General features: G+C 27.1%; 1 protein-coding gene across 4 annotated transcripts in view; it reads right to left on the bottom strand.

The window, feature by feature from the left end:
• The window catches only part of LOC127287042 (visual system homeobox 2-like), a 101,499-nt gene that overhangs the window by 20,459 nt on the left and 54,927 nt on the right, over positions 1 to 26,113 (bottom strand). For 2 of the 4 annotated variants that reach the window (XM_051313756.1, XM_051313754.1), the window contains exons 2-3: positions 16,751 to 16,841; positions 15,150 to 15,285 (exon numbers count right to left, since the gene is read on the bottom strand). In XM_051313756.1, the coding sequence (XP_051169713.1) occupies positions 15,150 to 15,285; positions 16,751 to 16,841 (227 nt within the window). The remainder of the gene's footprint in view (positions 1 to 15,149; positions 15,286 to 16,750; positions 16,842 to 26,113) is intronic. The other 2 variants (XM_051313755.1, XM_051313758.1) reach the window with 1 other exon arrangement.

The raw sequence follows: 26,113 nt of genomic DNA, 5'->3' as shown, positions 1-26,113 counted from the left end.
ATAAAAACAATATTATTAAGTTTATTTAAGTTTTATTTAAATTGCATAAAATATCAAAAATTTACATATTTATAAATTAATCGATAAAACAAAACAATAATTTTTTTTTACGACAATGACCATCCCTATCCTTGGGTGACTTTTACAAAAATAAACTGTTAATTTATAATAATAATAATAATTTTTAAAAATTTTATTACAGTAAACAACACTTAAAATTGTATTATAATTTAATTTCGTAATATGTTTACAATATTTTGGATCTAACAATAAGTGAAAATAATTTATGTTGAACTTTTTTAAATCCACAAAAAGTCAAGAAATACAGTTGAATTCCAACAGGTTCAACTGTAGAACAATTTAAACCGTATATTTATAATTTTTAAACGGCAATAGTTGAAAATTATTAACTTATACTGTTAGAATAAGTTGCAAGTCGCGGTAGCCTTCTGCGCAGACTAACTGTTGACTTACCATCTGGCGGTAATTCAGAATAAAATATTAACACTGATTCTATACGTACGTATATGGGCAAATCCACAGAACCGGCCGATTTTTACTTATCAAGATGAAAATTTTCCAAATAGCAAGCACACCTTTTATTTATGGTTTACTTTCTTTAAAATATATTCAAGAACAATTATCTTCTTGCGTGATTCATTTTATTTTAATGCCGTTTGAGTTAAAAGCCAAAAACGAAAATATTATTTTTCTTTTGGAAATTATAATTAAAAATGGCATTTCTTTGTTTTTTTTATATATTATTTGAAATATGTGCAAAACATTTTGAATAATAAAATATGATAAAATACAAATAATTAATTTTTTAATTATCAAAAATAAATTATTTATATTTTATCATATTTTATTATATATTTTATTTATTAGCATTTAATTTTTTATTTCTGTAAATTAAATTGTTTACTTACTAATTTTGATATTAACTATTTTAACCAACAAACTGACATTATTGACATCGATTTTGATATAACTTTGAAAATAAAACAAATGAAAGGATAATTCATTTTTCACGATTAACTAGTTAAATTTCGATAAATTTTTTTTTATTTTTAATTTTTAGACGTTATAAATTGAAAATATAATTTGGCGTTTGCATACAAGAATTATAATAATGTCTTTATATATAATCACACATGTTTTCAACTCATCATATTTTATCCTGTAGTTGTGCTACTGAAAAAAGGCTAAGTTGAAAATGGTTCACGCTTAAACATAGAGTGATAATTATTGGAATATTTTCTTTAATTCTGATTGCACTCTATTCTATGATACATACATTTGTTCGTCTGTTCACAAGCAATAAGCTCCAATTTGAAAAATTCAAATCGAATAATCGCCGCAAAAGATATTTACAAAAATGTATAGACATTTCATTATTATAAAATAATGAGTAACGCTACTTTCAACGACTATCATTTCTTTTTATTTAAGAGCACATATTTTTTATTACTTTCAAAACATTCTTCAATAAGTAAACTATAATTCACCACAGTTTGGAATTGTTCGGATCTATGCCGAACAAGTTATACCTATAAGAATTAAAATTTATACCTGGAGTAACACCGTAAATTTCATTTTTTAAGTTACTTAATTCGATTTTATTTTTTATAAAAGACTAGAAGGTTCACATTTATTCAATTTTCTTATTTCAATAGATTCTCAGAGATATTACAAAATGGTTGAAGTATGAAAATAATTAATATAATACTTCTAAAATAGAAAAATATGTGAGTAACATGAAATCGGCCGGTTCTGTGGATTTGCCCATATGCTTCGGTAAAATAAATATCTGCTTTTTTATTATCACCTGTTCGTAATATGCGCAGGAGGCTACTGCGTCTTGCAACTTATCCTCCCATTTCAGAAAACCAAATTGTCACGTACCCCCACTACCTAACGTGTACTTCCTGTTTCTATAGCCTTCTTGAGTTCTGCACTCCTCTATAAAAATTTATTTTTACTTATCTTATTATTGGGGCAACCCGGCCTGGCCACGACCGGGGCCACTAACATTTACTGACCCGGGGCCGGACCAGATAATCTGGCCGGGGCCAGGTCGGAAATCGGGAAGAAGGGTGGAAATTTCTGCACGGGTTGTTATAAACAAATTATATAAACAAATTTCTGATTAAAGCGATACCTTTTATTGATCCTTTTAAAATGCGTTACTCGGTGGTTTTCGGGGTCGCTGATTACGAATCCAACGTCAGTTTTTCAAAATTCAAAATGTCGGATCCAATATGGCGGGAAACTTTTGAAAAAACTTAATATATTCGTCTGAAGTAAGTAGTTTCCAGTGATTTTAAATATTTGTCCGCCATGTTGCATCCGCCATTTTGAATTTTGAAAAACTGACCTCGGATTCGTAATCAGCGACCCCGAAAACCCCCGAGTAATAAATTTTGTATAAATCCATCCATTATTTTTTGTGTTAATGTGAATTTTCTATGCAGGATCTTAATTTCCTGGATAAATTGTTTATAAACAACGATAACTTTTGTAATTTTTAATATTTTGTCTGGACACTTTCAGATATTTTTTTTAGTGTCATTAAATTGAAGTTAAAGTACTTTTCAGACCTTAAATGAGAAAAAAATGTTGTGTCCATATTTTCTTCATTTTCGTCCTTCGTTTATAGAATCACCCATATATGTATATATGTATATTTGCAATGAGGTCAGAAATCAAATAAAAAAGATATTTGAGACCATATAATGATCATTCTCATAATCCTGCTGGTATGCGAAGGGTTTGTAAGCCACTTTTCATGACTTTACGAGGGACAGCATTACGACTTTACGGGTGCTCTATTAATATAAATAATTGATGTGCTAGAGGGATCGAAATCACTTGTCAAGCAGACACGTTCTCATGGTAGACAACACCGCGTCTAAGTCAAAAGCCTATCACCCCCTTGGGTGAACAATCATTTCATCAATTCAAACGCTGGGTCACGTATATAATGAAAAATTTTACTCACAATTAAATCTAATCCTAAAATTTATGAAAATATCTCATTTAATCGTTTAAAAATTAATTTTAATCGTGATATTTTATTTTTGTATTATATGTATCAAAATTATTTCTAATTTGAAAACATCATTATATATTAATCAGATTTTTAATGAAATAGTGACATGAACTTAATGATTATTTAATTTGAACAGTTTTAGTTGACGAATTTCATTAATAATTTGTCATTAATTAAGAACTTATTCGATAAATAAAGATTAACAAATTTTTTAAAAATATTTATCTTTTTAATTAAATGTTTTTTTAAATTTATGTTTACTTTCTGATAAAATTATATAAAAAAATGTCAGATCTTTAATTTTCTTTTAAATTGAATGATGATTTTCAAATTTAAATGTTTATTTGATATCAATTAACGTTTTTAATAAGTGCGTAAAAATCAATGTGGAAAATTCCTGTGAGAGTCACTGACAACATAATGCACCCCACATTGTGTGGGCGACACTTTGTGGAGTGCATTATATATACATATATATATTACTTCTTTTCTCATAACTACTGGACCGGCTTTTATATATATGAGAGCAATGTCCTTCATTCCCTTACCCTCTGGAAATAATCAACATGAATCATTTCAAGTGTCCTTAATTTGATTTTAATTTCGATTTATCAGAGTCAATTATTTTCAATTTTTTTCCTTTTTCATCTATAATGTATAACTTTTTAACTCGAAAATTTATTACAATATCTATAATAGAATTGTTGTCAAAGGATTTGATGATTATTTACTTAATTCATTTTAAAAGTTTTCACTATTATTTTATTACTATTTCTTCAAATGTTTTGTCTAATTAATATAAAATTTATAAAACTTCAAAAAAATTTGCAAAATAAATTAAACAATTTTTTTATTGTTTATCAACATGCAGAATTTCCAAAACAATTACAAAAAAAAAAATTCCAATCATCGAGTATACATATATATATATATATATATATATATATATATATATAGTGACATTCTGTATATAAACTAAATAACTTTTTCAATATATTTTTTTCTAATCAATATGTATATATATATTGAAATAAATTCTCAATAAAGAGGAAAGCAATTTTAATACTTTTAAAAAAATGATGGTAAAAAAACTATTAAAATGGTGAATGGAAACAAAATTAAATTTAAAGACCATTGTTCGTGTGTCTTGTAAATTAAAGAGTTTTTTGCCTTCACTCTTTTAATCGTATACTCTTGTCATCAATTCTGCGCGCTGAACGTTTCGTGTTCGATCGTGGACGCGGGATATTTCTTGTCTCTCCTTTGAAACTGGCTCTTTTCCTCTTCATTTTTCGGCAATTTAGTTTTTGTCACATAGCGCGCGAAACACGTCAGAATGAGTTGGTACGAGAGGAGAGCTTTCATCACCGAAAGCTCAAGAGACTCGAAAGAGGTATGACAAGGGGACCAGTAAAGGGTTGAAAAAAAGTAAATGACTACCGAAAGAGACCATCATTTCGTATTTTTGTTGAATACTTGTTTTTTCATTACAAAGGTCGTGTGATCTTCACAAAAGAAAAGGAAATAAATAAATAAAAGATTGCAAATTTACATATGCAGATCGCAATTTACATATGCGTAATCAATTGTAATCAATTATTATATTCGTTTTGTTGTGATATATATATGTATATTATAATATGCATCAATGTGGTAGTAGACATCCTCTCAACAAAGTTCGTCATCATATTCCTCGTCCGAGGATAGAGAATCTCTCAAGTGTCTAATGCGTGGTAGATTTCTAACCCCCTCTCTTTCCTCTATATCGGCGGAAAGAGACGCACACAGAAACATAGTCCTTTGGTTATGATTGTATTGGTGCTGTCGGAGTGCCCAAAAGACAAAATCAATATCTGTGCGGTGACTAACTCCCAATTTCATGGTGATCCGTTATGCGATAGTGCAATCACGTGCGAAAATGCTAATGAATTATATTCGATTCGATTTGCATTCATTGTTAAACCTGGAAAGCTATTTTCCTAGGTTTCGCACAGTTCGTATGTTTCTCAACGAGACATTATTGTGCATAGAAATTAACATTTTCGTTCATTTTCTATAAATTCGAATTCACTTTAAATTACAATGTGTATATATATATATATATATATATATATTTATATTCACGGAGAAAAAAGAAAATTCAGATTTCAGATTCAGTACAAAACAATTAGATTATAATTTGAGGGGCTGATAGTAAAAATGGTTTAAAATAACATTGGGAGCAAAAGTGGGATAAGTGACTTGGGAGCAAAAACGGGTTAAAATGATTCGTGTAATTTATTGATAAATTCATTATATTATCGATTAAAAAATATTAACAATAGGAAGAAATGCATATTTTATTATAATTAATATTTTTTAATCGATAATATAATGAATTTATCAATAAATTACACGAATCATTTTAACCCGTTTTTGCTCCCAAGTCACTTATCCCACTTTTGCTCCCAATGTTATTTTAAACCATTTTTACTATCAGCCCCTCATTTCTAATGCGTAAATTTATTTATTTATAATAATAAATATAATGCCGTATATTGAATTCTTATAAAAGAATAAAATTGAATTTTATGTGCGAAATAATACATTGTGCAACGAGAGCGGAAAGAAGCCATTTTCCGACGAGTTTGTATAAGTTGATGCTCGAACGAAAATGCTACTTTCCGCTCGAGTTGCACACAGTGCTTTGTGCAACATCTGCGAGAAAAAAATCTATTTTATATGCTGTTTTAAAGAATAAATTTAAGGTTATGTTACCTAATATGCCTGAAAGTGTGCAGAAAAGTATACTCTGCTGCACACTTTATCAGAATGCAGAAATGAACAATTTTGTGCTGCATTTACGTTAAAATAAAATTAGTGCTTTTTTTGCAGGTGTTGCACAAATTATATTTTATTGAATTAATTATTGTTAATACATTTTATAGTGACGTCACACAAAACCTTATACATTTTCTATAACTTTATTAAGAGCCATTCCTAATCATATATTTTAGACATCTTCACAAAAATTCAGATATCCATTAAATATTTTAAGAATAAAGTTCTCAACAAAATTGACATTGAGGACCTAAAAAATCACATGCTGTTAAAGTTCCATAAATATATAAAAATATTTATTTAACCAGTATTTTACAATAGACCTATTGAAAAAGTAAACATATAGCTTCAGAGGTACAGTTCCTTGTTTTTTTAATCTTCCAAATAATGTTCCCCACCTGTCATTCTTAACATTTTTCCATTCTTTTCCCGCACTCATATTTTCTATTCGTATTTGATGAATATAAGGATTAACTAATATTCTAAAACAATAAGCATAGAAAATTAGTTTTATTTTTATAAAATTAAATTTAAATATTAAATTATATTTCTTGTATGTTCTATAATATATTTTAATACATAATACATAATTCTTTCAGAGTAAATAATAAAGTAATAGTAGGTATTGAGATCAGTAGAAGAAAAATTAATAAAAATTATAAAATTTTAATAAAAACATGCTCACATGAACGAACAATTTTCTTTAGGAGGTTTTGATAATGACGTTTATTGTGAATACAAAACGTGAAGTGTATACTAAAAAAAAATTTATTTTATTCAAATAATCGGTTATTTGAGTATTATCTCCACATTTTATAAAGTTTAATAGATATACGAACGAAACACAAAACAAGGTGTTCAATAAAATTCATGACCATTTAGCTTCCTCATTATGATACACTTATATTCAAAATTAAAAGAAGGATTAAAATAGCGATCAATTTTACAAATATTGGTAAAATGTAAACTTTATATATACATCAATCGATTCGTTTTCATGCCAGGTATACGGTTTTGACAAAATTTATTAAAAATTTTCATAAAAAAAAGTTGTTTCAAAAAATACGAAAAAAAATTTTTTTTTTCAAATTAAAAAATGATATAATTTATAGATTTTAAGTATACCTAATATATAGACTTTATAAAGATTAATCAATGTGTTTTAATGCGAGAAATCAGTTTTTTGGATAAAAAAATTATATTTATACAGTGTAAAAAATTTTTGGTTAAAAAACGTATTTTCAAATCTTTGAAAAAGTGACATAAAAAAAATATATTTATATTTTTAGAAATCTTTGTGTCCGACTTTAGGTATTGATGACTGTAATAAGACTATAAAATTTGAGTACAATTTATCGAAGTTTATTAGAGATAATTTGTACACAAGATTTTGTGACATACATACACACACATACATCCGGGTTTAAAACTACAAATATATATGTATTATAGATAAAAATAAGCCCATATAACCCATTTTTAAAAAATCGAAAATCGTCACGAATACAAAGCTTCCTCGTGAGGAGAGGGAAGCAAAAATCCCAGGTGAAAAAATTAACGTTGCAAACGTTACTAATCTTACTAATGTTACTAACGTTAGTACCTATAAAAAAATTAAGAGTTTCTAAAATATATTTTCACGGAAACTTTGCCACTACTTTCCCATTACCACTTTCACATCCACTTAAACTTTTTATAATTCTCATTCCCACTTCACTTCCACTTTTTCTAATTTTCATTCCCCATTTCCACTTCCACTTTTTCTATTTTTCATTCCCATTCCTATTTCCACTTCCAGTTTTTTATATTCATTGCCACTACCACTTTTTCTAATTCTCATTCCCACTTTCACTTCCACTTCCACTTGTTCCAATTTTCATTCCCATTTCATCTTCCACTTTTTTATTTTTATTACAACTTTTTTATATTTTTACTCCCACTTCCATTCTTATTTTTTAAATTTCTATTACCACTTTCACTTTTTCTAATTTCCATCCATTGTAATTAAAAAAAGTGGAAATGGTTGTGTAAATGAAAACTAGAAAGAGTTTTAGTCGAAATGGCAACAGCTAATGAAAATTAGAAGTGGCAAAAATGGGAGTAGAAGTGGGAATGAAAATTAGAAAAAGGGAAGTGGGAATAAAAATTAGAAAAAGTGGAAGTGGTAATGAAAATAAAAAAGTGAAAATGGGAATGAAAATTAGAAAAAGTGAAAGTGGAAATGAGGATTAGAAAGAGTGGAAGTGGGAATGGAAGTGCGAATGAAAATTAGAAAAAGTGGAAGTGAAAACGGGCATGAAAATTATAAAAAATGGAAGTGAAAATGGGAATGAGAATTAGAAAAAGTGAAAGTGGAAACGGTAATGAAAATAAAAAAGTGGAAGTGATTTTCGACAAGTTTCTGCAAAAATACAATTTAGAAACAGTTTCTTAATTTTTTTATAGGTACTAACGTTAGTAACATTAGTAACGTTAGTAATGTTAATTTTTCTACCTGGGATATTAGAAATGAATGTAGTTTAGAATATATCCTTTATATTGTAATCGAAGAATCCAAATTCTATATTAAATTTTACTGCTTGAAAAGTAAAAATACGGATTTGTTTTCTCAATTTCCACTCAATTTCGTTTGAAAAGTTGGCGTATTACATTCTCTAACAAAATGGCCGCCTGGTAGAACGCGCGTCTTTATATACTTTATATATTACTTACTCATCTCGCGTATATATATATATATATATAGACTCTTCATCATTTTTCCATTTTTCAAATTGTATTCTACAGTGAGTATACTCGTAAAAAAGTTTCGCGTAATTCGATTTTCACTGAAAATCACCGACATTCGTAGGCCATCTTGGACGGCGAGAGCGCGCGTTACTGCATTATTTCGCAAAGTTTTCGGATATACCGGCGTCGACTTTTGAAACAGGGCCGTAACTTTGACGATAACGGCTATTGGAGTTCGCCTCCACTGTTACCAAAGCTTCGCCAGCTTTCCGTCTGAATTCGAGCAGCTTTCAGTGGGGTGGCTTAGGATGGGTGGCACGAGACTCAAGAAAGCACCAGGGCTAGGTACAGTATATATAGTTTGAGAGGATGAGGGTATAATCTTTGAAGAAAGTACCATGTAACAAGGATCCAAGTCACGTTCACGTGGCTTTAGAACCGCTTTTCCTTTCCTCCTTTTGCCCTCTCCTGAATTCGTTGAGGACCGACTAAGAAAGGGTAATGGCGCGTAAACGACTCAAATGACCCGCGAATTTTCCAACGACGCGACTACCCGACAATTCCCCGCCATGTTTATGTTTAGTGGATACTCAACGTCGTAAGTTCACGAAAATTATTCACCATGATTACCATCCATACGGGAAATTCATGCTAATTTCTTTAACGATATAGTCTCCTTGGCGGGATACTTTTTGAGTAAGAGAGCAATTAACGATATTTTTATGAGATGGAATTTTGTTCCAAGTGGAACATTATTTAATTATATGAATTTGAATAAGTGAAAATTTGTTTTTTTTTAACTTTTAATGTGAGACGCATAACTAAAATTCATTTCGTAGAATTTTCAATTAATTTTCTTTTAGCCGAATTTTTATTTTCTCGTATATTATTATTTGACTGAATTTCCATTAAACCGCGATAATTTCTATTTCATCAAATTTTGATTTTTCAGAATTTTCATTTGACAGAATAGCAATTTAAATGAATTTTATTAAGAAGAATGGTTTGTAGTTGAAGTTACATTTCTTCGAATTATTATTATTTGATATATTCATTTAACCGATTTTTCAAATTATACAATTTATATATATACTTACTGAAATGAACATTCACATAGAATTTCTATATATTTGATTCAATTTTCACTTGACAGAACTTTTTCATTTGTTCAAATAAAAATTCAACAGCAAAATTTCGTCGCGAATTTTAAAATTAACCATGCAATCAGAAATTATTTTAAAAAATTGTGATTAGTTAATTTTAAATTTTGCGCCAAAAGTTTATTGTCCAATGTTATTATTCGAATTAAAATGAAAATTCTATCAAATAGATATTTTTTGCAATAAATGTTCGATTATTTCAAAATTCTGTAATATAGAAAATCAGTTTAAGAGAAATTCTGTCAAATAATAATATTTAAGCGAATGAGAATTCAATGAAATAAAAATTTTAACAAATTAATTTTAGAACTTTTTCATGCGTTTATTTACATCAAAGAATTTGAATAAAATTTTATATTACCTCTAGTTTTTTTTTTTAAATTGTTTTTGGTACTCAAAAATGAGATATTTTCTAAAGATCTTTTTTCTTAAGCAATTAAGTTAACGTATTTGTTTTCTCCAATTTTCCCATACAATAATAATACATATATATATAATTGAAACCCACAATTTTCTATAATGAATTCCAAACATAGAATTTGGTTTGAGGAATATTTTTTTAATGATTATTTTAGAGTCACTTTTAGAAATAGTCAGAGTTTCAATATTTCCTTAAAGACGCAGGCATAGATTTTACTTTTTGAATCGAAGGCCCAACAATGGGTCTCTGTTGTCAGAAAAAAAGGTTTCTTTCTGTACAGAACCTCTGTCAGAAACTTTAGTTAAGACTTATAATTCAGAGGTGGAACTCTGAAGGAGTTACAATATATAGATGACTTGCGCCTTGTAAAACGTCCGCCGCTACTTGAAGCACATTTTTTTCAATAGGGGTTATTTTTTTTCTTCTTTCGCCAACTTGCCTTCTCACCAATATACGCGAGCGTATATTTAGTGTATACATGTATATATATATATCCAACCACTCGATTGTGAGCTATGTCAAAATTCTTCGCTAATAAGACGCTTAGCGGATACTTCAGACTATCGATTTTCTTCACCACCCCATTATTAAAAGAGGAAGTGAAAGAAACGAAACCTGCCTGTTTATCGAATAAATTCAATGCGCCGCCGATTGGCCATTAGAATAAAAAGTAATTTCCAATCTTGGGATTGAAACTGGGGAGGCTTTTATATTCAGCGCATCAATGGTGGAAGATATATATATATATATATATAATAATAAAATGAAACTTATCGAGAGGTATTGTAATGAATGGAAAAATATAATAGCTTATTCGAGTTCTTTTCGGTACTCAATTTTTTATACGAAAAGAAGTAAAATTTATACGCATGATTAGAATATTATTAAAACAAATATAATATAAAAGAATCCAGGAGTCGGAGTGTATGACTTTTTAAATTCAAGTAATATTTTTTTGGAAAAATTGAGATTTATTTGAGTTATTTAGAGCAGGGAATAAATATAAGCTCCTGCGCGATTGGTCTTGTCACATTAATCCAATATACTGGATTCGCGGTAATTTTGTCCAATAACCCCAAAAAAATCTTGTGTTTCATGTTTCTTCCCCTTTTTCGTTCATCTCATCCCTTTTTGATATCTACTCATATTGATCCTGCGACAAAAACGAGCGCCTGAAATACGCCAATGAAACCAGGAGGATAATTTTCGCACCCTTGTGACGAAGAGAGAGAGAGAGAGAGAGAGATGAGGCGCCGACAAATCATCCCTCTCCAATTCGAAAAGCACCTTCGACTACTATATCATCCCTAAAATTATGTGCATTTGTCCGCGAATTCGGCGCCAATCGGACGTATTGTGGGTCTTCTATACTCTTCTCATTTATACGTCATACAATTCATATATATATATCAGACTAAAGAGATATCAGGATTAAACCGCAGTTTATTGCATTCTCCTTATAAAGATATGGCTTAAATGCCATCTATGATCTTTATGTTCGGCAAAGGGTCTAACACACCGGAAGTCCCTTTACCCTTAATAAGAATTGGGACACGGAAGTCTGCCAGAGACATTTCGATTAACCTCACCGCAGGCGGTTCGAATCTCAATATGGTAGTAAAATACACACATATATATATTGCAGTGTTAGACAAATCTTCTATTTTCAAATGATCATTATTCACGGTACAAAATTTTAACATTGGCACTGTACTCAGTTGGCACGAAATTTCAATAATCTACTATATATACATTCACTGATTTCTTATTATAAAAATGAAATTTTATTTTGCATAATAGAGTTTATTGTCTTAAGAAACTTGATCCCATATTTCGAAGAGTTGTATAACCTATACACTAAAAAACGAAACTCTAAATTTGAAAATATATACTATAAGAATAAAATACAGCCGAAAAAACATTTTGAAATTAAGAATATATATATATACTTGACACCTATTTTAGAATATTGTATATACTTAAATTCAGTATGTAATATTCTTAAAATTAGAATATTACATAATGAATTTAAGTATAAAATATTCTAAAGTAGGTGCTAAGTATATATTCTATTTTTTTCGGTGTATTATTTAAAATAAGAATAATATTCTTAAAAGAAGTACTGTATTGTATACCTATATAAATAAATTCGCCAATCTGTCACAGAAAACATTTTTGACCCCACAGTACATTTTTTCGCTGTCCCTATATATATTAGCTAACGTCATTTGATGTGACAGCAAATAATTCGCCATCTTGAAATTTTTTATTTTTCAATAAATTGTTTTTTTAATTTGCCAAAATTTAAGTACGTTGTAAAATATATATTAAATATCAGTAGAAGAAACTTTTATGATATTTAACAAAAACATTTATATATATATATCCCCACACAGCATCGAAAAATTTACTGAACATTTATAAATCTTTTAAGTGCAGACTTCGCGCAATGTTGAGTTGCGAGGTTTAGTAAAAGTCGTTAAAGGTTGTATAAATATTAAAATGTCCATCCTGATTAAACGTTGACTGAACATTTATATTAAAACTTAATTAAATGAACATTTAAGAATTTTCGCACCATTCAATCAGGGCGAACATTTTAATATTTATGTACAACCTTTACTAAACCGCGCACAACTCAACATATCGAATTTTGCACTTAAAGATGTATAAATGTGCAGTGTTTCGGTGCTGTGATTGATCTGTTTAAGTGCTGTGCAAAATATATATATATATATATATATATATATATATATATATATTAAAGATCAGTAGAAGAAAATTTATTAACATCTTAATGATATTTAACAAAAACATTTATACATCCGTTTTAAATGAAATCGTTCATATAATTGAGAAAGTTTTTCCTAAAAAAGAACATAATCTGCAAACAAGTAAAAGGCAATTCGTGATAAAAACCATAAAGAATAAACAAAACAATGAGTCCTTGAAACTCTAATCCACACAAGATTTTATAAAAAGTGCAAGTAAAATTCAAAATGGGGTCGAAAGAAAAAGTTGTTAGAAGTCGAGCAGTGAATATAAGAAAAATTAAAAAAAAAAAAACGATGAAGCAGGTGTGGCAGGAGCTAATAATGTATAATGACGAAGGAATTCGAAGAAAAGGTGTACACGGTATTAAGATTGAAGGAAGTAGTTAATAGATGAAGAAAGATTGAAGGTAAAAAAGAGAGAGAGAATTCTAAGAATCTGAGTGAGAGAGAGAGAGAGAGAGAGAGAAGGAGGAGGTTAAAGGATATATATAGGATGGTGGAAAAGGAGATGGAGGTGTATATGTGTGAGGAACAGCGATGAAAGAGTGTGTTTTGTAAAAAAATATCTCGTTAACGATTACCAGTCTGTTTCCCTCTCCCAGTGCGTTCGTTATATTGTGTCGCCTTTCGCGGGGAACTTAGAAACAAAAGACGGTTGCGACGGCGTATTCTGATTGGCCAGCAGACCGCGGCCTGTCGCGCTGATTGGCTCGCGGGACCGCACCCACCCTGCAATGGCCGCTTTGTTGGGATATGTACGCGCCACTACATTCGGTTCTAACGGCGCACCCCTGTTACGCGTTTCTCTACCCTACTCCCTTTTCCTTTAACCCGTTTTACCTCCACCCCTTTATATACATATATATATATATATATATATATATATATATATATATACTCACCCCATTATTGTATTCCGATTGTATCAAAATATAATCACTAAGGTTCGACACGTAAACATTCTCTTCATAAGTATTTGCGCGTTAGAAAATTTTTCTAGGGATATACAATTATTATTGTTACTCTATTATAATAATTAGGTAATAAAATGTATATAGTAATAAATATATAGCAGACATTTTTGAAAAATTTGATCTTCTCTGAACCTAGGGCAGAAATTATAACCTCTGGGTCTTATGCGGCTTTCACAGAAAATTAAAAGGCATTAAAATAAGCTGCAACGCTTATTACTTTAATCCAATTTTGCTTATTTTAATCCATTTTGGTATTAAAATAAGCAAAATTGGATTAAAATAATAAGCGTTGCAGCTTATTTTAATGCCTTTTAATTTTCTGTGTTTGCGATTTAAATAAAATTTCATTATTATTTAAGATTTATTTTTATAATTCATTATTACTTCATAATTATAAATTTCTTATAAACATTTATCTCATATAATTCTTTTTAATTCAACTATTTTTCTTTTAATTATACAAAATTTATTTTTATCTGAAAAATCGATATAAGAAATCTAATAATCAATAATTTTGGATTTAACAACCTCATCTGTTTTAATTGAGTGCACAAATCAATATACAATTAGGGTAAATGCACTAATTACGCGGCGCGATTCGACTCAAAACACTAAAAGCTTATGTTATTTGGGTATTAAAAAAAAATTTAACTTTATAAAAATCGATTATTTAAACAAATATGAGAAATTAAAACATATATTTATTTTTATTTTAAATTATTTTTTTAATTATTATTTTTATTTAATTATTTTAAAAAAGGGATATAGATCGTATAGAGTAGATTTGGAAATTGACGTCAGTCAAATTCACTCAACATTTATATGATCAACGATTGAGAAGAAAAATATTTTTCTGTGCAAATTATTATAATTTTTTGTTTAAAAAAAAAATTTGCAACGTTTCTCTATGTCAATACTTTTGAAAAGATAAATTTATAGACAAAAAATTAATTATTACTTTGCTAATGAAAAATATATTATTTTTTCAATCATTGATCCATATAAACGTTGTGAACTTCACCGACGTTTAAATAATTGCGGCTATTGAAGTTGATCATTAAGGGAAAATATTTTTTGGACGCAATTTAATTTACAATAATATGAAATTTAATGCGAATTATTTAAAATGAAAAAGACAATTATGTGATTTTGGTTTGTCTGCGTGTTATATATATATATAACCTGCTTTTAAAAGTTATATGGGACAAAATGCGCACTTACTCGTCCTCTTACCTGTATCCTATCTTCCGGTAAGTCGGTTCTGAGGCTGAGCATCTCTCGGGCATAGACATCGGGATAATGGGCCTCCTTGAAGGCAGCTTCCAACGCCTCCAACTGCTGGGACGTGAAGATCGTCCTGGAGCAACAACCATATGAACCTAGTTATATGCCATTACAAATTTTTACCTAAAGTTAACTCTATTGACTGAATCTGCTTAATATCCATTTCAAATATATACTTATAATATATTATATATTTAAAAGCAAAAATTTTCAATAACCAAAAATTAATTTTATATTATAATAATAATAATTATAAATTATATTTGAATTTCTCCAATATATATTAGCCGAAAAAAATATGTGTTTTGCCTTTTGAGATAATTATAGCTTTCTAATTTTTTGTTTTGCTAGTGCCAAATTAGTTCGTTTTTCGCCTAAAATAATAAGCTGGATCCATCTTGTATAATATGCGGTTAGAACACATAGTATATAGTATGTTATGCTTAGACTTGGTAAAAAAAACAACGGAAATAGAAAATTCAATAGCTATTTGAGAAAGTGCCTAAATTCTAAAAATAAGAATTGTTCAACTTTTCCCTGGCAAAGAATTTCACGTGATAATTGAAAAAATAAACATAATTAAATGAATTATATTTATATAATTTTTATAAAAATTAATTAAAATCACGATATTATGGGATTTTAAACTTTTATCTGTTCTCATCATTTTCAGATAAAATTTCTTAGAGAAATTATGTTTTTGAATAAAAGCATTTTGTTGTATAATTATTTTCTGGTTTTAATTTGTGATATACGAAAGAAATATATATATATATATTTGTGATTTTCATGAATGATTGCGTACATTTTAAATAATTGAAAAAAAAAAATTTAAAACATAAGACAGTATAATCATGTTGAAAAATATGGTGGAAATAGTTGAGTGAAATATAAGCAAGACATCCAATTAACGTTAATTCGACAAATTGCCGGTTGCGCCGTACGAGCAGACATCTGTCAGGCGTGAAAGTTCTTCAAAAATTGAAAGTCACTTCCCGGACGATCATCATCTCGTTAGACCCTGACACACCGCGTCGATTGTCGATCGCGTAGCGTTTCGTTTAGTCAGATATATAATTTAGCTCCAGATTTACCCTTTTTTCATTCTGCACAACACCCGAATGATACATCATAATGAGACACCTCATTACAAAATTAAGCCAATAATTGACAAAATATATGTTTCGAATAATATTCTCTTTTTTTAAGTATTATATTTATATATATATTAATGAACATACACTGATAAGTATCTTATTGTGTATGAAAATTTAGAAAGATCTCTTTGGAATTTTAATAATACACATAATTAATTTTATTTAAAATTTGAGTCTTTCTACGATTTTACACAAAGTTTTTTTTAACTAATTATTACGCGTTTTTTTAATTCTCTCTATATATATATAATATGTCGATAATGATCTCAATAATGTGAAAAATATTAGGTATTACCGAATATACTTCTCAATTGATTATTAATTCTAAATTAATAATTTTATTAATTATAGTCAAGATTGAAATTAATTTGAGAGCCTTACCTATGACGACGCTTCTTTTTCTTCTTTTTACTGAATCCCGTAAGGCCGTCTACCGTAAAATCTTTACCCGTATCAATACTGTGCACTAATCCTGCAAAAAATAATATAACAATAATGAGAATTAAATATATTTTTATCATTGTATGAAAGATTTTTAACATAAGTTATAAATTTTATTTTCAAAAACCATTAAAATTTTATTTTTTTTTTATTAATTTTAGGCTCTCTGAAGAAAGGGGACATAAAAAACGGAAATTACAGGATATGTCTATGATATAGTTTTAACTTGATTAAAAGTTATATTTTTAATTATTGAAAATAAAAATAAAGTTTTATTTAATATTTTGGATGTAATGAAGACAATCATTAATTGTTTGTATTGAGAGTAGATCTTCATTTTGTATTATTATTCCAAACAAAACCTATAATTTTTTCTTCTTCTTAGGTATACTACTTTCTTGAGAGCGCGTAACAAATATAAATAATATTATTTTTAAGACTTTTAAGAGCAAAAGATTTAATAAAAATAGTTTTCTTAGAATTTTTTTTAACAAAAATTTATTTCCAAACTCGGGGAAAGTATAATAATAATAATAAAAATAATAATAATAATAATAATAATAATAATAATAAAAATAATATATAGAAGTTTCAAGCATGTGTCGATAAAACCGAAACTCATTATATCTTGCAAACCATGAGTAATTGATAATTATACGGTGCTATGAAAAGCATAACATATCGAATATCAAATTACCTATTATTTCAATATCGCGCTACCTTTGAATGTAGACAGATTTAATTATTATTCAATAGCTTGTGAATGTATTTATTCGAGTTTTTATTATATATTATGTATATGTGTTTTAACAAAAATACACATACATATATATATATATATTCGTTATAGAGTCGAATGTTTTAAAATGTAGGTATAATGTATTGTGATATTATAAAAATTTTCATTTTAATATTAATAAAGATTCCACTATATTATACCAATATTAATTTGCTTCAAAAAATTTTATTTTTAAATATTTTTCTTTATATCAAAAATGAAAAAATATTGAAATTAAATAATCGAGGAACTTTTTTTTAATTATATTTTTTTTTTTTTGTAAAATAATAATCTTTAAAATGAATTTTATTAAGATCTACTATTAATAAATAAATAATAGAAAATAAATATTAATATTTAAATATCTATATAGGTAATTTAGAGTAGACCAATTAAGTAATCTTAACAAATAATTATGAATTATATAAACGAAATAATTGGAATTAACGAGGTAAACGCGTCACTCAAATAGCTCGCACACGATTTTCTCTAAAACAATGCGTTGTATAAGTAAACCCTTTCTGCGCATAAGCTTTCACCTTTTCCCGTTATTCGAAATAGGTTGGGTTCGCCTGGGAAAGGTCATATATCCCTGCTGCCAAGTACGGCCAGAGTTGAAAATTAATTATCCATTAATTAAGAGCTTTAATCTAATTATGTGTCCTCTGACTAATTTGACTTTAACATAAATTGTTAACGTCAATAACATTCCATATATGACTTCTATTTCAATATATATATTCTAACCCTATATATATATATTTTTTTTTTTTGTTTGTTAAAAATCCAAAAATATACTTTGTTTATTTTGCTTGGTGTATTTAGATTAATAGAATTTTTCTTTCTCTTTTTGCAGACACAGTGAGTGAAACAGGCTAGAAAGAAAATCAGTATTGGTGAGTTTCTTTTTATTTAAATTGAATATTCTCGTAGTTACAGTTTATACGAAAAAATAAATTTTTTTGACTACAATTAAGATACGCGCACACACAGTTAACTTGAAAGCATTAAATTGATCCAAATTTTTTATATCAATTTGATACTTTTGGTATATCAATTAGATATATTTTTAAATATTAACTGTGCACTTATCAGAAAATAGTTTCTACACTGTAAAAAAAAGGAATTGAATTTCAACTCCCCAGGGGATGCTATAAAAGTTCCACCCATTGAGGAGTTATAGCAAAGAGAGTTCAACTTTAACTCCTTACACGAGTTGGAGAATATGATCCTCCATTATAAAATAACTCAAAAGAGAGTTGATACACTGAACTCCCTAACCTGAACTCCCTTCCACTCTTGGTTAACTCCTTTTTCGAGTTGATTTTTAACTCGAAAAATCAAACTCCCAACTCATAGTGACGTTAAACTCCCTAAATTTTTTACTACTCTCTAAATCTGAATAAGTGAAATTTCACTTAAAATGTGTCAAAAGTCTTCCACGTAGAAAAATAAGTGTATATGCACTTAAAAATAAGTGAAACTTCACTTATTTTTGAGTGAAAACCACTTATTTAAAAGTGCATATACACTTATTTTTCTACGTGGAAGACTTTTGACACATTTTAAGTGAAATTTCACTTATTCAGATTTAGAGAGTATATATTATTTCAAACAAAATCTCTTCTCTAACTATGTCACGAAAAAATTATTCCTTATTTGATATAAAGAAATCCTGTTTGAATTAAAGAAATCTTTGCTTCAATTGAAAGAAATTTTTATAAAATTTTACACCGAAAAAAATAAAATCTCAAAATGAGAAGAATATTATGTTCAAAAATTAATTTTATATTTTATTTTCAATTTATGAATATTTATCCGAAAAAATAATGTTTTTGTTTTATTATTTGAGAATATTGTGATTAAATGATAATAACTTTTAATCATTTATTTTTTATTGAAATTCTTCTTTTGGATTTAACATATTTTTTCTAAAATTAAAACTTATATGTCTCTCTAAATAAAATAATGTTTTGATAGAGAAATGATGTTTTAACTTATGATTTGTTTTTAAGAGAAAAAAACTGTTTATAAAATGATATTTGAAAAAATATAGTAAAAGAAGGAAAATCCTTTCAATTAGACATAGAAATAGGCCCCATATTTAAGAAGAAAATTTGCTGCATAAGAAGAGAAATCGTCTTTTAATGAAAACATTTTTTTCTGTGTATAATAATTTAAAGAACAAATTTCTTTTATTTGAACAATAGTTTTCTTTGATTAAAAAAGAATTTCTTTAAATCAAATAAATATTTTCTTCTTTTCAAATTAATTTCAATCAATTAAGAAAATGCATTTTTTTTAAAAAAACAATAAAAAACAAAAACATAATTCGAAATTTCTTATTAAAGTTAATTTGGTTAAAAATTACCAATAAACTATAAATGTTGATACTCTAATCGTGCAATGAGAAAAGTAGCAAAATAACATTTAATTAGTTTATTGACAACAAGTAAAAACAACTTTACGAGTCTTTTTATTAATTACACAACGTAGTGAATCTAGTTTACGTAATTACTATTTTTAATTAATGTTATACAATTTAACTTCTTTGCAATTCTTGTTTTTTTTTCCATTAATTGACAGCTACAGTGCTTGACATCCCTATCTGATTCCACTTTATCCGCAGTGCTCTAATAAGTTAAAAAAAACTTTATTTTTAATTATAAAATTTAATAGCCGGCAACTTGCAAAGTACTTGATATAATATAAATAATATATAGAGTAATGCTCCCAATTATTTGCATTCATATATTTTTTAATGTATTTTATTTTTTTAATTAGCTTGAGATAGTTAACAAATGAAAATAATTAAAATAATAAAAATAAAAATTATAATGAAAATAAAAATTATAATGAAAATAAAAAATAATAATAACAATACACTGAGAAAAATATGCTATATTGAATCTACAGCATTTCCGCCAAAGGTATAAAATTATTTATTCAGAAGCATATGCTATATAAGGACATATATTTTTCCTGTTCCGAAATTAAAATTATTATTTATTGATTGGAACAAAACATTCAAAAATATTGAAATAAATATATTTATTCAAGTTAAACGAATTTTGTTTGAAATAACTATACAAAATTGTGTTGTTACAAAAAAAATGGTATATATTTGGTTCAAACATAACGTTTATCTGATTATATAGTTTAAGAAAAAATTAATTTTATTGTCTGACAATATAATTGAATTATAATGTTAGAAACTTTACTCAATTTATCCTGCTTTAAAAATAAATTTTACTATATATCTGCTATACACTCAGAAGAAAGATATGTTTGAACCAAATGTACCATTTTTTTTATATTTACCCAATTTTTGGTTAGTTCAAACAAAATTTGTTTAATTCAAATAAATATTTATTTGATCTAAATAACTGTTTGGTTTATTTAAATAAATTTTTTGAACAAAGAAAAAATTTGATTGAGCTAAATAAACGTTTGGTTTATGCAACCAAATGTTTGGTTAACTGTATATCAATGCATTTATTTTGTTGACTTAACCAAAATTTGGTTGCTTCAGACGAATTTTTTTCTGAGTGTAGACGAGTACTCTTATATATGGGCATTCCACGGGAAATTTTCATTAAAAAAAATTTTTTTTTTTGCTCGAAACATTTATTTTTTGAAATCTATATATGAAGAATAAGAAAATATACGTATTTTTTTTATTTGATAAAAATGAAGGAAGTTATCATTTTTTAAAATTTAACGTCATCAAAGGCAGTGTATTTTTGAAACATTTGTTTTTTTTTAATTTTCAAAAATATCTACCATAAATCTTTGCGTCCAGCTTAAAAATTGTAAATAGTAATTTAAAACCTAAAAATACCACTTTTGCAGATGGGCGAAAAAATTTTCAGAAATTGCAGTGTAAAAAAAAATTAAAAATCGAAAGTGCCTCTCTTTGAGTAAACTCACTTTTTAACTTTATAATTTCAACATTTTTGTTGCTTCCGTTATAGGTACGTTATTTTTGAACACGTATTTGAAAAAAAGTGAACAAATTTCATAAACAGCATAATTTCTTATTCATTAGTAAAGTAGATAAAAAAAATGTTTCAAAAATAAACTGCCTTTGATGACGTTAAATTTCAAAAAATCATAACTTCTTTCATTTTTATCAAAAAAATAAAAAAAAAAAAATACATATTTTCTTATTTTTCATCTATAGAATTCGAAAAAAAAATGTTTAGGAAAAAAAATTTTGAATGAAAATTTCCCGTGGAATGCCCCATATATACGTATAAAAACAGTGGTAGTTTTTACCAAATATATTCACGAAGAGCGCTACTCGTACGAACCCATACACATCCCGAGACGCCCCCAAGTGAGCTCGGAACGCGTTTCAACACTCGCAAATTACTTTAAACGCGTTTTCAAACACATGGAAAACTAAACCTTATACACACTCACACACACACACACCCAGCGAAAAGGATTCGTTGAAGGGATGTGGAGATATAGAGGGTGGTGGTGGTGCAGGTCGGTACTAAATGAGGGGTTGTGTTAGTGGCGGGTTGGTTACCAAGCAACCGGCAATAAAGGAGCGTGGATAGCCAATGGCGGCTCTTAAAACCCTAGTAGAAATTTGTCCTAGCTATTTTAAAGGAACTGCCTAGTCGCGCTGGAGTCTGTCTAGTTACTTGACTGACCAGCTAGCTAAAAACTCGAATGTCATGTCACGCTTTTTTCATCAAGTTATTATCCAGCCCAACTTGATAATTATTTATCAATAGGACTTTTGAAAAACTAGTCAAATTAATTCTTTTAAATATTTCGAAATTCATTTAATAATAAGATTTAATGTAGTAAACACGTTTATTTTATGTAATTAAAAAAAATATTCCAATTATCAACAAAAATTATTATAAGAAAATATATTGCACTAAATATAGTAATTCGTTATAAAAATGTAATTTTTCATTCACAATTAAACTGGATTTAAAAAAAAAATTTACATAAGTAAAACGATTGAAGCAACATCTTGACCTGAACTGTTAACAACACTGAAACAATTATAATTTTTATATTAATATGAATGTCATAACATAAACCTTAAAACACTTCTCGCAGTTTCAACGAAAAAATCTTGGGGCTACCGGGGAGCGAACACGGGTCCGCTGGGCGGGAACGAAAGAAACGCACGCTTTACGCAACTCGGCCGTTCTGATCAGTGATATTAGAATAAATGCTTGACGTATTTCACTGTACCTAATAATATTATGAATTTGTGCATATTATTTTTATTATTTTCTAGGCAAATAAACATTTTAGATGTTTATTTGATTTTAAATGATTTACTTATAATTTAATTTAAACATTAGACAATTATAAAAAACTAATTACTAATTTTTTTTATTTATTATCCTCAAAAATTATATGTAAAATTTTATAAATAAAATTATTTTAATAAATTAATAATTATTGATATAATATAATATTATTATTATTATTATTATTATTATTATTATTATTATTATTATATTATTATAATATACTCAAACAGAAAAATAATATTCTACTATATTTGTAAAATTTGTCTGAAAATAATAATAATTGTTTAATCATTTTTTTTTAAAAACTAAAAACACTTTTTATTCAAGGTAATATTATTTTCATAATAATTTAATTTATTGCAATTATTTTATTATAATTTAATAAATTTTATTATTTTAAAAAAGCGCGCGCTATTTTGTCTTGGGCCAATCAAGTGATTTCAACTAAATATAGGTTATGTTCGTTTCTGATTCATGACAGCTGGCAAACATTTACAACAAATAATATTTTGCAAGTGTATATTTATTGCAATAAGATAAGTTATGCAAAAAATATATATGTGGAACAATAATTTACAGTGATTTTCATAAAATGAATATTGATTTAGATGCTCTGGAAAGCAAAGTTCATTTTTTCTTAAATTCAATTTTTTCGACCACCGAGATATTTCGATACATTTTCATGTGTTTTGTATGCACTGTCTTTTTTTGAGAAAGGAATATTAATATTATTATTATTAATTTTTATAAACAAGTTGTAATTTTTTTAAATCAAGCAAGCGAAATGTCAATACACAAAATCCTAGCATAGCTGTCCAGTTACTAGACTTATTGAAGCGCCACCGCCATGACAAGGATATGAATTTAATTTCGAGCAGCACTGGACAGTGCCATTAAAAAAACTGGATAGCTTTGAGTCGTGGAATTATCAAGTTCAACTTGAATTTCTTTCAAAAAGCACTGATCAGTAACTTCACAGTTATTTATCAGTTCAGCTAGAATCAGCGTCCGCGAGAAAAACTGTCAAGTAACTTGAGTCAATCTAGTGCATCCACGACAAATTTCTACTAGGGAATGCCCCTTCATCTAACACAGCTTGTTTTCCGTGCTTAAGAGTAAGACAGAATGAGCTTTTACCTTAGTAGCTGTTAAAGCTTTAAGCTAAACTTAACTCGTTATTATACTCTATGTGTGCATGAAAAAAAAAACAACAACAACAACTTCCTACACACTGTTCTATATAATAAATTTCAATTTGACGCTTTTTTTAACAAAGAATAATAATCTGCTGAAATTATGACAAAAGAGAGTGAGAGAAACAGAGAAGAATTATTTCCGTTAGTTCAGTCAAAGTGGGAATTTGTTTAAAAGAACGATAAAGAAGTTCCATTTAACTATTGACATTGATTTTTTTCCCCTCCATTAAAAAATTACCTATTAGATTTAATTTAAACAACAAACATTCAAGGGATAATAATTTATAGAATAATAAAAAGCTGCGTGATTTTTGCTTCCTCGTGGAGGAAGCTTTGTAGTCCTTTCGTTTATAAAAATTTTCAAAGTGTCCGAAACAAATTTTTTTCTATATAGAAACATGTTATATGAGATCCTGATCAATTGTCCGGATGTATGTATATGTGTGTGTGTATGTGGATCCCTTTTTTGTTTAGACGATAACTTTAACAAGTTTTAATGGATTTAGATAAAATTTGGTAGGCTCATTTATCATATTAATATCCCAAATCTGACCAAAGGATTTAAAAAAAAACCCAAAAAAAAATTTTATCGTCCTTTTTCCAAATTTTTTTTTAATCGAAAAAATTTTTAAATATAAAAATTTAAGGTTATATATAATAAAATCGTATTCCTTACGTCAAGACAAATCGATTGGTATATATAATGTATAGTTTCAATTTAAATTTAAAGAATTAATGAAAGTTAAAAAATCAAAAATTCACATTTTGTCAATAAAATTTTGTGATTTTTTAAATTGAAATTTATATATGAAATAATTGTATTCCTTGCATGAAAACTAATCGATTGGTATATATGAAGTATACATTTGAGGTAAATTTAATAAATTAATGAAAGTTAAAAAAAAATTCCCATTTTAGCTGAAAAATTTTGTATTTATTTAAATTCAAGTTTGAATATAAATTAATTGTGTTCCTTCCATTGAAACAAATCGATATAATTGTAAATAATTATAAATTATATATTGTTTTTCATTAATTTTCAGAATTTTCAGCTAAAATGTGAATTTTTGATTTTTTAACTTCCATTAATTCTTTTAAATTTAACTGAAATCTATAGATAATGTTTTCTCCACAAGGAAGCAAATTTTTTTGCTGATCGTAAAGAGGAAGCAAAATGTTCATGTAATGAACATTTGAATTTACAACTTGTTTTTTCTTTTTTTTTTTTTTGTTGACACGTGCATTTTTGTAGTATATTAACTTATTTGTTAGCGCGCGATTATTAATGAAAATTTAATGAAAAGAAAGCTACTGACAGTAATTTACAGTTAATATAGAAATTTAAAAAGAACTTTTGATTGATCACACATAATAATTTTCACTATATTCTTTGATAAAGTTCTTATAGAGAATATGATTGACATTGTAATTTTCAAATTTTAAGATTTTTTTTTTTAATTAAATGGAAATTAATTATTACATAAAAGTTATCTTAATTGAAAAGTTTGCTTTATTATAAATCAGCATATATTATTTTTTATTCAAACTAAAAAAATATATTTATATGTTTGAGCCAAATATCTACACTATATTTTTGCTTCCTCCTAAGCAAACGGATTGTCCTGAAATTTTGTATGCTTATTGTAATCATTAATACCTAAAATCTGACACAAGGATTTCCGAATATATTCACAACATTTTATTTTTTACAATTTTTTCAAAATTAAAAAAAAAAATTTGTTTCAAAATATATTTTTCTTTGTAAATTTAATTTTGTTTAGTAAAAAAACTTATTTCTTGCTTTAAAACGAGTCGATTAGTCTATATAAAGTTCATATTTTATTGAAATCTATAGATTAAATCATTTTTTTGAATTTTTGAAAATAATCGTTTTTTGTATTTTTTGAAATAACTTTTTCTGATATAAATATTTTAATTAATTCTCGTCAAAATTATATTCCTGGCATAAAAACGAATCGATTGAGGTATACAAATATACATTTTACTAATATTTATAAAATTGATGGCTATTTTAGTTGTA

The sequence above is a fragment of the Leptopilina boulardi genome, unplaced genomic scaffold, assembly GCF_019393585.1.
Source record: "Leptopilina boulardi isolate dan_hultmark-lab unplaced genomic scaffold, ZJU_Lbou_2.1 LbouV2_367, whole genome shotgun sequence".
Classification (NCBI taxonomy): domain Eukaryota; kingdom Metazoa; phylum Arthropoda; class Insecta; order Hymenoptera; family Figitidae; genus Leptopilina; species Leptopilina boulardi.
The sequence above is the reverse complement of the archived record's forward strand: the minus strand, read 5'-3'. Positions and strand labels throughout refer to the sequence as shown.